Raw genomic sequence first — 14,196 nt, 5'->3', positions numbered from 1 at the left:
CATTAACAATGAAGAGGTCCACTTACCTAAGATTGAATATATCCATGCAATTTCAATACTATATCTAAATTTAAGTTCATCAGAGCCACTTGAATAGTATCTTAATTACAAAGTACAGTTTATTCCTATCAGAAGCTCTTTTGTAAATAAGCATTCATATGTAAATGAGTATTACTCATTGATAAATGGCCTTGTGCAATTTACATTTGAGAGAAAATGCATGCTAAAAGTTACGATACGAAACACTAGAAGTAGAAGCTAAACTCACTACCATTCCATGATTTTCGCCAAATAACATTGTTAGTTTTACCTCATCTGCATTTCTTGTTCTTGATTTTTACTTCGTAATATATAGGACTGTTGTTTATATTTGATTGTCCACAAAAATTCACATTCGTCACCAATATAAGATGAAGAAACTACGAATAGACTTCAAATGTAAGGCAAATTAAACACCAGAAAAAACAATTTTGCATCATATATGATATATCATGTTCATCTTTATCTACACTATAAACAAAATATATCTGGTTCTGGCAAATCTTTCATTAGCATGCCTACTTATAGAAAGGGTCATAAAATAACATGGGAAATCTGTAGGTGAACATTTTAACTTTTACAATGATTAAAAAAGTTAACCTGTGTTCTTCATTCCAGCTGCAATACCATTAATTGTGATGAGCAAAGCATCTCTGGCTTTATGGTTGTCATCATCACATCTTAACCTCTTAAGTATCTCCACCTGCAAAATGTTCATGGGATTGAGGAAAGGAAGTCTATTCTCAATCAACCTCCTTAAGGTCCTATTATTCTGCAGAAGTTTCTCCTGCCCACAAACAACAAGTACAAACTTCCCAGTTGTTTCAAGCTCGCTCCGTAGTTGACGACCGAGTTCCTTTCTCTCCTCTGACACGAGAACATCATCATAGTGCTTAGCAATGGGACTATCTGCTTTTCCCAGAACCATCTCAATCAGGTCTATTGTGCTTTGAAAGAAAGGCCATTCTTTGTACATGGCTCTGAGCTCTTCTGTTTGTCCTTTCTCACAGGCACTTTTCAAACCTGCTCCAATTCCAAGCCAGGATGGAAGAACAAATCTGGTTTGGGTCCATGCAAATATCCATGGTATGGCACGAAGGTGTCCAATTCCTGATGAGCTCTTTCTTCTTGTGGGGCGGCTACCAATGTTGAGGAAGCCAAGCTCTGCTTGAGGAGTAGCTTCATGGAAGTAGGACAAGAATTCTGGATTTTCATAGACTACACTGCGGTAACACTGGCAACTGACTTGTGAAATATCTTCCATGACATTGCGCCATTTTTCTTCCCGGGGCGGGAGCGGTGGACGAAGGGTTGCAAGTAGCACAGCTGTTGTGTATATTTCAAGCTGTCTTACAGCAGTCTGTGGCAACCCAAACTTGGCCTGTATCATCTCCCCCTGCTCAGTTGACCGAAGAGTTCCCTACGTGTAAACACACCAGAGGAGTATCATTTATTAGAGCATTGTTATGTATAACATGCAGTTAAAGATGGAACAAAATTGTGCTTCCAATGTCTATGCAGATGACAGCAAATCAAAAGCAAGACGGATTTTCCAGGAGACTAAATGGAAAGATGATCCAAAATGTAGTTCGCATAGTTAAACATATAGCTTGGCTGTCAAGTAAATAATAAATTTCAAATTATCTTCTTGTCTCAAGAGTTGTTTGGCTTACTGAATGCTAGCTGATACTTAATCTTGGACAATTTCATGGTTTACGAGACATAAAAATCAGAAAATCAACAATATGAACAAAAGAAACATAAAATGCATGACAAGTTTCTATGATAACCCACTAGCAGCAGCTCAATAATTTATATGTACATTGCCTCCCTATTATGATCATGAGGAAGATGATTCTTGAATTAACTAACACCCCGGCCCCTTATAAGTGTAGTTCTGGATTCGAACTATGTTCCAGAAAAATTAACAAAAGTATAGATTAATACCATCAGTTTGAAACAGCTGGGTTTTTCTAAAATGAAAGTGAAACATAAATTCAGACTATTGCATTTAGATATCAAACTAATAACTATGGTTCAGATTCATAACCCACCATGACAGAGCCAGGTGGTTGGGACTGAATAGCTAGATACGTTGGGCCACCACCGCGACCAATACTCCCTCCACGGCCGTGGAACAGGGTAATCTTAATACCGTACTCATTGCAAGCAGCCACAACATCCTCTTGAGCTTTGTAAAGTTCCCAAGCAGCAGTAAAGCGCCCAGCATCTTTACCAGAATCAGAATACCCAACCATAACCTGCATATTGGAATTCATAATATTAGCACAAGTTCCCCATAATAGCTATATTATAAATGAAAAGAATCTCTAGTTAAAAAGTACCTCTTGAGTCCCATTGTGGTTTTTAATGATGTGTTGGCGATACCAATCAATTGATAACAGCTTTCTAATAACTGAACCAGCAGCTCTTAGGTCCTTGACAGTTTCAAATAGAGGAACCACCCGTAGCCTGTGTTGGAAACATGCATGTCTTTAAATTTCAAACATTCTAACTGAACGGATAATTTTTTAGTGCTGGGGAGTCTTGAGACCAATTATCCAGAAATTTACCACAAACTTGTCATAGTCAAATCATAAAATTTCTCTTCTCCTACCACCTTAACTTTTGACCCAATACAAATAATGAAAACTAGAGTGTTCTTCTGATTCTAAATTATAAGATCAGGCAAGTCCTGCTACTCATTTTCCAAACACTAACAAGAAAATTGACTTAAGTTTCTTGGACTTGACAAGCATTGTAATATAAAATTTACATGCATGAATCATGAGTGTATGAGTATAGCTAACATGTAATATACATGATTCACACATTTATTCCAATTTTTAACTTGGAGAATAATATATACATGAAGATACAAATTGCAAGAATGATTTTACATCTCAAGCATCGTGATGATCAGGTAAGTGTAATAAAGATCATTAGATTAGTTCTACTCAATGGATACAAACATTTCAGTTCCGTACTTACGTTCCACCAGGACATGCTCTTCCTAACTCCCCACTAACAGCAAGCCGTGCATCCTTCTGTAAAAGCTCTACTGCAAGGACATCACTTGCCTGAGAATCAAGCAATGTAGAAACTGTCAATATTAAGGCTAACAAGTAACAGCTCATTTCGAATATCCTAGTCCCTAGATGCTTTCTTTTGCAGGTTGTGCCACTGTAGGGTTAAAATGGAAATAATATATTAAATAACTAAATTTTATCAACATCGGCTCCAAAGAATAAAACAAAAATGACTCTTTTCCTGTAAAATCAAACAAGAAGAAGAAGAAAAAAAAGTCAATAAATGATTGCCAAACACCTCAAAGAAATGATTCAATGTCAAAAGGTCAGTTGAGTTCAGAACCTAAATTGGAGTTGCAATGACAAAGTCAATGTATAATTTGTAAAAGTAATGGCAGTTAATCATACATCTGAGGCCATGGAGATAACATAGGCTCCAAGTGAATCACTTCCAAGCTCAGCAGCAATTTGGAATGTGTCCAAGACTTCTTTAACATCTGGAGAAACCTGAAAGGAATAAATCCAGATAGAATCAAAAACAGAAATTCAGGGAGATGAATTTAATTCCCATTAAGAAATAAATACCCTGGTCAAACGGGTTTGATAATGAAAGGATGTAATATCGAATTAGAACTTGAACGATGGATCAGGATCAATCCATCGCTGAGGTTACAAACAAAGTTTCAGAAGGCATATGCTTCAATCAGGAATTTCGTTAACCCACAATACATATAATGAGAACAAGAACTGTTTCAGATCTCATTACACTCTTACTATATCATTATTTTCTTCATTTTCTTTTTGTTTTTCAATTCTGAAAGGAAGTAATAAAACACGAAGAATTTCAACAAGTATTCCCTCAAGAGTTTGGAATTGGTGCATAAAATCAGGCCAAAAAATAATAGAAAAGAAAAAAATTTGTATCTAGGCTAAAATTCGACAAATAATCTTATATTTTGAGTCTAACTAGGATACCAAAATTAGATTGTGGGGATAGCCAGAAAATCCAAAAAAATATTACATTTATTTAAAGCATAAACTAGGAAAGAACATTGGAATGAGCATGCAGCATATCATGGTTCGTTTAATGACGAAATTCAACTAGGAAGCTCCTCATAGTGCAGTGGTAGTAGTATCCATGATTTGCTGCACAACAAATTAACTTCAGAGATATGGAGTTTAGCATCAAAACAATTTTGCTACTCCACTTAAAGCATAAAAAAGAACAAAAAGCAAGATATAGAACGAGTCTAAATTGTAGATTTCAGTTATACAAAACAACACATTCAAAATTCAATCATTCATATAAATAAATGAAAATAAAATAGATATGAATTTTAAAAATATCAACTTCTTTCCGTATCTAAAATAAAAATAGGCTTAAATAAGTTTTTGGTCCCTAGATACAAAGCTCGTAAAGCTGGTGCCTTAGTATATATTATCCATCTCACCTCTATACCATATGGAACCAGTGGCCTCTTCCCTTTCAGTTCTTTAGTTAAGAAGTCCAGTTTCTTTTCTTCATCCCATTCACTGTATGTTCCGATATCCAAATACCTTGTAATTGCATCCAGTGTTTCAGCATGTCTGGTAGATTCCTGTCACACTGCTAGTTTCAGGACACAACTTGTTATCCAAACAAAAATGAGCAAAAACCTTAAATCAGACCTGACGCAAGTCAAGCTTCATTAACACCATGCCAAAGATAGCAACTCTTCTAATCAGATCAGCAAGTCGACCATCAGCTAGCACCCCGGATCCACATGATTGCTGAAGAAATGGAGAGCTAAATAATAAATTTGGACAACCTTGGAGGAAAGATGGGTAGGAGAAGGTTAAAGAGTACCAGAGATTCATAACAGAGGAGCAGAGGTTCCAAAAGCTGATCTTTAGTTTCAAAGTAATCAGAAGGATTGTGTTCGCATGGACCTTCCTCTAGACGAATCTCCAATAATCTACGAGTTCTCAGAAGCTAAAACACATGGAACAGAAGATGTAAGCATTTACTATCTCACCATAGATTGACAATTTAAAATTACCAACTAACATGACAATATATAAAATTAGCAAGTTCAGTAACATATGCAGATATGAATTAGTCTTAATGACACATACAGAACCAAACCCTTTATGGACAATTATTCTAATCAAATGGGGAAATATATGTTTTACATTATACACACACTAGCACAAATGATGCTGTCTATATAAGCATCCGCCAAGTGAAAGGCCTCGAACTAAGCAATAGATTTATCTCAAGATCATTTGACAACCTTTGAACAAAACACAATGTGCTTTCACCATATTAAGTGTGGCTCCTCATATGACCAAGATAACCCTTATATATGGGAAGACAATCCTGGCCTCTTGAGCTAGCTTTTGGGGTTGAGTTAGGCCTCCCAAATTCTAAGACTATGCAACATCAGTTATTTTCTTTTCAAACTACTGTCTGAAGGATTCATTTAAAGCCTTTATAGAACCAGCACAGGAACACATCTAGGCTCTAGCATAGGTCAGGGTATAAAGCTAATAACCTCGAGGAAAGAAGCAACATATATAACATGCATTGTATAAAGTACAACAGCAGAAATTGAATATCTATGATGTACATACAGTCAGTCATCTTTGAAGTATAATTCAAGTAAATCAGAAGTAATACCTTATCTTTTACATTCCCAAGGACAACTCTGTAAGGAGCAATTCCCGGACGCTGAGGGAGCTTTGGCTCCAAAAGCTTCTGAAAACTTGATCTTCCTATCTGGGATTCCGCATACAATTTCCTCTGAGCAAGAAGTTGTTGAGAAGGAGAGCGTGAAATTGAAGGTGGTGAAGAAGCATTGGAATTAGCTGGACTTGCTAGCGATGAATGAATTTTGCAACTTCCACCATCGCTCTTAGTTGAACGTGAAAACTTACCATCCTATCAGTGAAAATATGTAGACATTTATATAATCTAGGATTCAATGGAAAATTAAGAAATCCTATAATTACTGAATTCATATACCTTGTGATTGAGTTTATTGTGATCAGATCCCGGAATGTCGAGTCTGGGATGCTCAGACTGACCATTTTCTACATGAAAGAATATGTTTAAACCAGATTTTTGAAATAGATAATGAGATATATTTGATTAGGGCAAGAATGTGTGTGTGTGTGTGTGTGCGCGCTCAAATAAGCAATTGGCAGAATGATAAAAGGTGAGATCACCCCAAAAACCATGCGCGTGTGTGTGTGTCCCCCCAAAAACCATGGTGCAGGAGAGGAGGAGCCAGGAATTTATTGTCATGTGTCAACAAATGAATTAAAATGCACCTTATCCTCATGCATGAAGAAGAACAAGTTATCTTAGAAATTGGTGGAATTCCATTTCAATATCATGCAATCAGTAAGGGGAGTTCCCTAAAGAATAGTATAGTTACGAGACACATAAAGACATGTGAATATTTTTATGCAGTTCTTAGAGAGGAAATTCCCACTAAAACATGAAAAGCAAACAAATGGCTAGACAGAAATTTTGAGCAAACTAATGTATACCAGCAAAAGAGGGTAAATGAGCTCTAGATGGAAGTTTAGTTGGAAGTGAAGGATTTTGATTTTTCAATTGACTTCTACTCGCAGATTGATTCCAATGCTCGCATTGGTTCTCATTATTAGCTTCTGAAAAGAAAGAAGTGGTGATCAACTATTACATGCATTAAAAGAGTATCAAGCATGTCTTGAGGACAGTGGCAAACCATAATATAAAGAACACTACATTGTGCACATAGAAATATCTGCCACTGATCATATAAATACAAGTCTAATATATTGACAAAGGTAGTGATACTGGAAGAAAACTCCCATTTGAAATTATATGAAACCTTTAGAAATATTCCACAGAAACTATGTAGTTAGCTCTTAAGTTTTTACATCACATTAGCAGCTACAGTCAATCTCATATCCTTAAATTGGACAAAATTTGAGAGAGTGAATTAGACATAAAAGTCAACAGGTTTATGTCATTGAAAACAAGAAAAAAGTATGACCAAAAAATTTGGTGAGTTATTAGCATGGCCAGAAAGTGGATCTGTCACCAATCCAGGATAACTTTAAAGGTATTCCAAATGCCTCCAACCACCATAGGAAAAATGCATAAAATAGACCAGACAGGGATCAAACACATTACAGAGCCACAAGAGTAAATACACATAGACTACCATCGCTCATTTAAACAATGACATAATCCATAATGGTAAGGTTTTAAAAAAGACTATAAAGTTCATATGATAATCTAACAAACTAAACTGAAAATATTCAACTTTATTCTTCTATAATCATTTCAATTTGGTTGTATGCAATGAGCCTATGATACTTCTGGACAAATGGTATTCAGTGGTCACATGATACAAAGTTACAAACAAAGAAGACTACATCGTTCACTAGCATTTGGAAGATATCAACTAATACAATATTAAACTGAATAACCTTCTAGAATTTCATGTGCCAGTCTGGACAACTCATCAGAACACCGGTTCATGGATAGTTCAAATCTCAGGCTATCCACTTCCCGAACATAGAGATCAATTGCCATCCATCTTGATAAAAGTGAAACATCTTTTGTGACCTGAAGAACAAAAGGGAAACCAATTACAGAAGTTCAAGATTTTCAGGAACAAATCAAAATCACTAAAGTAAATATTCTATAACTACAAAACTCCACTCCTAGATAACCCGGATACATTCAGGCATTTTAGTGATAATGTTTAAATTACAAGCAACAGACTTCAACAATTGAAACACCGATGCACATCCTGCCACCACCTTTTGAAAACTATAACAGCAGCAGCAGCAACAACAATAATAACAACAACAACAATCTAGATTTATCAATTATCCCGCACTTTGTGGAATGGACAAAATGGATCAACTGATGCCACTGGGCCAAATCAAAAACCAAATTTTCTTACAAAACTTTATATTGGCTATCAACTTTCTAACAAAGCCGCCTCTATGTAAAAGTTATCAAAAAATATGTAATTGGCAAAGCTCCAAGAATATTATTCAAAGAAATATTTAACATATTGATCACTCATTTATTTTTGTATACAGTTTTCCCAGTTCAATCATCAATAAACTTGTGCTTCCCCAAATGACAGACACACAGCAAATGTTCAGATTGTCAACAATATAATGTTATAACAAAATTCAACTATGCTTCCACTATCAGAAAACTTCTCACCTGTTCAGAAAGACTCCTTTAGTTATTGGGAAAAATAAATAAAAATAAAACCATGAAGTACAGGTAGCATGAATGGAATTTTAAAAAGCCTACCTTTGCTGTCACATTTGGGTTTCCATCTCGATCACCTCCCATCCAAGATCCAAACTTTATGGGAGTGGAAGTCAATGGAAGTGGTTTTCCCGTGTGCTGCAAGGAAGGATCGATTGCATTGAAAATCTTAAAGGGGAAGAATCTACAAATTCATTGACAAAAATTAAAGGTGAACAAACCTTCTTTAAAGCATTGCTGACCCGACGTAAATAACGAGGAACAGCTTTCCAGAGTGACTGCTCCACAATATTCAACCCTGGGAGAATTGAGAAATAAACTGAGGTGTTCTTCCACTTTTTTTCAGTGAATCAAATCATACAACATCTGACATATATAATTTCAAGAGTTAAGCTATTAGGTGTTGAGAATGACCAAACTCATGACCACTTGGTCAGAAGGGACTTAACATTGTTAAGGAATACTAACTAAAAAGCTTAATCTTTCAGGTAAGGAATATGAATGGTTTTATATCTAACAAATAATACTCAAGCAGCTTACCAGCTCTAGCTTCATCAACTGGTGTAGGTTTCTGGCGCCTAAGCTCATCTGTCTGCCATATTGAAGTTATCTCTCTCACCTACCAAATCGAATGTTTATGAGAATAAAAGAAAGTGTACTAGAAAAAGAAATTGCAAAACCCATTTTACAGTTACAGAATATCCCCCCCACACACCCCCCCCCCCCCACAAAGCACTACAGTGAAAAAAAAAATTGTTTGTGGTAAAACAGTGGTCGTTCGCTGAAGAGTACCAGATCTTCAATCACCATTTCTCGATCTTCATGGGTGAGATCAGGTCGATCATTATAATCCAAAAGATGCTGCATGAATGGGGGGAAGTAGTTAGAGACAAAACAGCTATATGATATTTGAGACTTAAAGTTCAAGGCTCAAGCCTATAGTAATTTTACTAAAGCCAAATAAGTTTCACTTGAAATGAAAAAAAAAAAAAAAAAAAAAAAATGAACTCACAGCAATTTTAATGTGTTTGAATTGCAAGGTACGCCGATTAATTTGTGTGGGATGAGCTGTAAGAACAATTTCAACCTCCTGTGGGAACGAAAATAGACTTGGATTTTGAATAACAAAACAGACTAGGAAATCATATAAGGGAATAATCACCAGAAATAAGAAACAACTGCATCATTAATGATAATGGTTAGAAGGTAAATAATTACATATTATAATCTCCATTCCACTTTTTTATTCGAAGAATCCAGAAATGGTTAGAATGATAATGAAGGGTCTAGCCTATTTCCATCTTTACTCAGAACTGCACAGAAGTGAAGAAAAAAACAGACCTGCTTGCAAACTGTGTTATAAAGATCATCTGGGGAAACTCCACCTTGCACCAGCAGGTTAAAGGTATCGTCACAAGATTTTGCGAAAATTGACACATTTCCTCCTTTACGAACCCTGCATAAACAGAGTTTGTGAGAAAGAATAACTTGCCAAGGTCCAAGGCAAGAAATGGAACTACAGAAAACTCTCTCAAAGTCACCACCAGTCTTCATGTTCTGATTTTCATAGCAATCAGTGAAAGAGACAAGACAAATATTCAAACAACAGAATAAAAGACCAAAAGTTAAAAAGTTGAAAAGCCAAACTACCTATGGTGGGTTTCAGCTATACCCATCAAAGTAAGATAATGGCTGAAGGCGCGAGCAATCATCAGAGCTTCATCCAATGTCATCTTGGATAACTCTGAAGCCAACTGCTTCTCTAACAGCTCTGCCATATCATCAATCCCTGCCTGTCTCACATTACATGCACTCTGAAAGGGGAAAGAAAAAGAAAAAGTATTAATGAACTTTCACATCCTAGATTTTCACCTTACAAATTTTTTTTTCTGGTACATCGGAAATATAATTTACACCCGCCGGAGATTGATCCCTAGACCTCCCCCACCCAAGCTACATGTCCCCTAGCTCTTACCACTTGAGCTATCATTTGAGGACACCTTACAAATTGGTAGCCAAATGTAACACAAAGCAATTATCAATCCCCATATCTTAACAAAGAACATTGAAGCTTTTTCATAACTTGAGTTAAGTACACTCCCAATCAAAAACTGCCATAAAGGGTTGCTTCAGTCATCATCTGAGTCTTTGATTATCACATCCAATGCAACCAAACTTGCATGCAGCATATTAAAACATTAAATGCATGTCATGTTTCATCCTTCAGCGTTCACTAACCATTTTTCTCAGCAATCAAGCATGGTTCCCAGAAAACAGTGATAAAATGAAAATCATAACAAACAAACAAAAACAGCTAAACCCCATAACAAGGGTGAATATTCTAAGAACATGCAAAGTGAGCATAACCCATTTGAGAAAATGACTGAATGAAGGCAAAACCTGTGCAAGGACTCGAATCTTTTCGAGCTGTTCAACGAAGTGGGTGCCAACCTCACGCTGCAGAACGTCGTTGAGAAGATTGCCAAGCAATTTGCAGTCATCGTCGAAGCTCTGGAACGAGATATCCTCTGCAATGTCGTCAGTGTTGTCCGTCATTGTTGTTACAACGTAGCAATGAATGTAGAAGAAAGAGAGAGAATGGTTGCAGGTGGAAGAAGAGAGAAGGTAGCATGGTAATGGTGTTTTATAAGGTGGCGAAATGGGTGCTGACAAGTGGCAACCACCGCGGGAGCGGAGGGAACGGTTGTGAAACTGTGACTGTTCCCTGCTCCACGGTGTGGAATGTAACACACTCTGATTACTTGGTCAATTATATTTCTATTTCATGCATCATCATCCAAATTCGAATATGCTCCTAATAAACTTGGAGAAAATGCATATGCAATGTAACCCAATCAAATTTTAGATACATGAAAAAATTAGAGCATCACGAGGGCACATCCCCTCACTTAATTTTGAAAATAATCATTAGAAAAAAATTTGAGTAGTAAAATTGTGTGGTATTTTATGATTATTTTGGTAAAAAAATGATATCCACATTGTTAAATTATCTCACTTTAGTAGTAAAAGTATGTGGTTTTTTATGACTTCTTTGGTAAAAATGACATCACTTATGTTCATTTTTGGTAAAAAATGCACTCTCTTCTAATAGTATATATCTACTACTTCTTATTCTCCAATTACTGTAGCTAAAAGACCTCCAATGGCGTGGTGCCACCTGTCATGCTTGACATTTTTTATTTTTATTTTCAACTTGAAAGTAGGAAACAACGTCGTTTTCCACTTCAGCACTGTTTCACCCCATCTCTCATCGTTCCCTTTCTTCTTTCTTCCGTCAAATCGCGTTTGCTGCTTCAGAGGCTTACATCATCGCCGCCGCTCGCCGTTCCGTGTTGAAGGAGTTCTGCTCGCCGAAAATGGTGGAACCTACCGTGTGTCGCCACCTCCCTCCATTTACTGTTGTTTGTTCATCAGTCTTTCAAATTCTAGATCTGAATCCATTTCCAAGGAAGAAATCGCGGATGGACAAGTTGTTGGTCAGTATGTAGTCTCAATCGCCATAAATTTTATTGATTTTATTTGAATTGTTTGTACTTCTCATTCATCTGTATCTGTTTTTACTTCATCTTTTTTATTTAATTTGAATTTTTGAGTAAACATTTTAGATGAAAGTACATATGATTACCTACAACTGATAGAGTTGTAGATATGCCAGCTAATTTATCCAAGTTCTCTATAAATACTCCCTCCCTGTGTGAGGATTTTCATTCATTCTACTTTGTTGATTTGCTTGATGCATCAATGGTTCTGCTGGAGCAACTAATAAAATTATGCACGACTCCCATTTCCATTTTTCTCCTTTGTTGATTTGCTCCTTTGTTAATTGCAGGTTTGGTTAGAGACGAAGATTTGGAATTATCTTGGAACACTATGATTGGTGTCATGGTTCAAGTGAGCATGTTTGAAGAAGCGATTGAGCTTTTCAAGGAGAGGCAGCACCGAGGTGTGCAGCAAATTCATTTGATCATATCACAATTTGAAAGCTTAAGTTTACATGATTAATTTTCTTTGAACTTCCATGTATCTTTTTCATTTTTAATAGTTATCAGATTCCGAATGCCAAGATATCTGAACATCAGTTTGGTGCTTGATTAAATGTTAAATTAGTAATCATCCCTGATTTTGATGTCTTTTGCTATGTTCAATATTTTTGTTACTTGCTTTGTGTTTTGCCTATCCTGTTTTTATTATTAATCACCCAACACACCACTTTTTTTTATTAAGTTTGGTTCCACATGGTATTGATGGTGACATGCCAGTTGGAGAAATTGAAATCATAATTGGTGACATAATTTCATGTAGTGATACCTCAATGCCTTATCTTTCAAACTTTTCTTTAAGGAAGTAACTAAAGGATTTTCCATGGGTTGGATGGAACGCACTACATGAAAGATGTATCTCATAGGTCATCCGTGGAGATAACTAACTACAACTTGAACAATTTTAAGGTCACCTATGATTCAAATTTTAGACTAAAAACACCCACCTTCACTGCAAAAACTTCTAAACCAAACAACACAATCATATTTGGATTCTTTGTATGTCTTTTACAGCTGGGACATAATTGCAGAGAGATAGAGAGACTGGGATTCATGTTGGTCTTTGAAGATTTAGTGTGGATTCCTTTTACTTTTACCATTCAGGTATTTTTTATGATTGTGACAGTTATAATTGCTTAAATCATATTTGAGTTTTCTTCCCCTCTTTACAGAAAGAAGCACATAAGCATCTACAAACATTGCATATCCAATTAATTTAGTAACTAAATACTTGCTGAATTACACATCCGTGAGAAATCTCTTAGATGTAAAGCATAAGAGAGAGAGAGAAAGAGAGAGAAACTGAACAGAAAGTGTGATTTCATTACTTGAACTAACAGAATGAACAAATCATTGTATTTATACATTGCAAAGCTAAGAAGTTAAGAATACATTTTTGAACTAAAAAATAACATGCATTTCATAAAGATGATGGAAAATTATGCATTTGAAAGACAAGCTTTATTCTAATCAGGATACAATCTCATACCCTCACCGGCAGTCTACTTTCTCATACATTAGTTTTCAATTCTTCATCTTTTTGTTCAATAATAATTATCTTCTTCAATTGATTTTGATAGAGTATAGAGAGTAGCTTACAGTGATACATAGTATAGAGTGCGATGCACTGGATAACGCTCTCCTATATTCAGTTAGTTTATTATAGTTAATTATGTACATCTGTCAAAACTCACCATCTCTGCTCTCCATCATTTGTAGCTCTTGGGCAGAGTTTGTTGATTATTTTGCAACTTCCAGAGGATCTCAAGCTGGTAGAGGTGAATTCAAACTCATGGTAGCTACTACTCTTATTACTCCTACTCTTTGCTTCCTTCTTTTGAAACTTTTAAAAGTAAAAGTATTACAAGATATGTTATTTATGAAGACATTTAATTGCTAAAGTGTGTAACCATAGCCTTATTTATTTCTTATTTTCAAACATGCACTCAGTACTGTCTAATCCATGAGACTCTTTGGGATGAGGAAATTGATGAATTGTGACCTTGGCATTGTCCATGAGACTCTTAAAGTGATCTCTTTTTAATTTAACACGAAACTGGTTTGAACTGTTTAATTTGAAGATGCTTACTCCCTACTTTTTAAATTATTTAATTATTTAAGAGTATTTTATCCTGATATAAGTGAGCATTGTAAAAATCATGGAACCTGATACACACAGTTCACATTCTCTTTATGAGTCATAGGATATCATTTATGTGCTTTCATTATTTAATTGTGAAACTTACAGAGTAGGTTTGTTGATATTGAACAAATCGTAGTAGTAACTGGAATTACTGAA

General features: G+C 35.7%; 1 protein-coding gene across 1 annotated transcript; it reads right to left on the bottom strand.

Moving 5' to 3' along the window:
• Positions 1–529: 529 nt before the first annotated feature.
• Positions 530–11,140, bottom strand: LOC130739612 (phosphoenolpyruvate carboxylase 4-like). The gene is made up of 20 exons (XM_057591959.1): positions 10,738–11,140; positions 9,988–10,151; positions 9,679–9,793; positions 9,350–9,427; positions 9,130–9,198; positions 8,878–8,956; positions 8,559–8,635; positions 8,380–8,475; positions 7,533–7,671; positions 6,603–6,725; positions 6,073–6,140; positions 5,728–5,988; positions 4,915–5,040; positions 4,737–4,838; positions 4,520–4,666; positions 3,477–3,575; positions 3,031–3,119; positions 2,385–2,511; positions 2,094–2,300; positions 530–1,459 (listed from the first exon to the last, which is right to left on the bottom strand). The coding sequence occupies exons 1-20, from the start codon at positions 10,891–10,893 to the stop codon at positions 635–637; spliced, it is 3,147 nt and encodes a 1,048-aa protein (XP_057447942.1). The 5' UTR covers positions 10,894–11,140; the 3' UTR covers positions 530–634.
• Between the last annotated feature and the right edge of the window lie 3,056 nt (positions 11,141–14,196).

The sequence above is a fragment of the Lotus japonicus genome, chromosome 2, assembly GCF_012489685.1.
Source record: "Lotus japonicus ecotype B-129 chromosome 2, LjGifu_v1.2".
NCBI lineage: Eukaryota > Viridiplantae > Streptophyta > Magnoliopsida > Fabales > Fabaceae > Lotus > Lotus japonicus.
The sequence above is the reverse complement of the archived record's forward strand: the minus strand, read 5'-3'. Positions and strand labels throughout refer to the sequence as shown.

What these genes read in the sequence shown, in the direction of transcription:
- LOC130739612 (XM_057591959.1), bottom strand. Translation starts at nt 10,893, where the DNA reads ATGACGGACAACACTGACGACATTGCAGAGGATATCTCGTTCCAGAGC. An exon ending in TCAAACACATTAAAATTGCT is followed by an intron (nt 9,199 to 9,349) that starts GTGAGTTCATTT and finishes CCATTCATGCAG; the next exon opens with CATCTTTTGGATTATAATGA. An exon ending in ACCCAAATGTGACAGCAAAG is followed by an intron (nt 7,672 to 8,379) that starts GTAGGCTTTTTA and finishes TTTGTTCTTCAG; the next exon opens with GTCACAAAAGATGTTTCACT.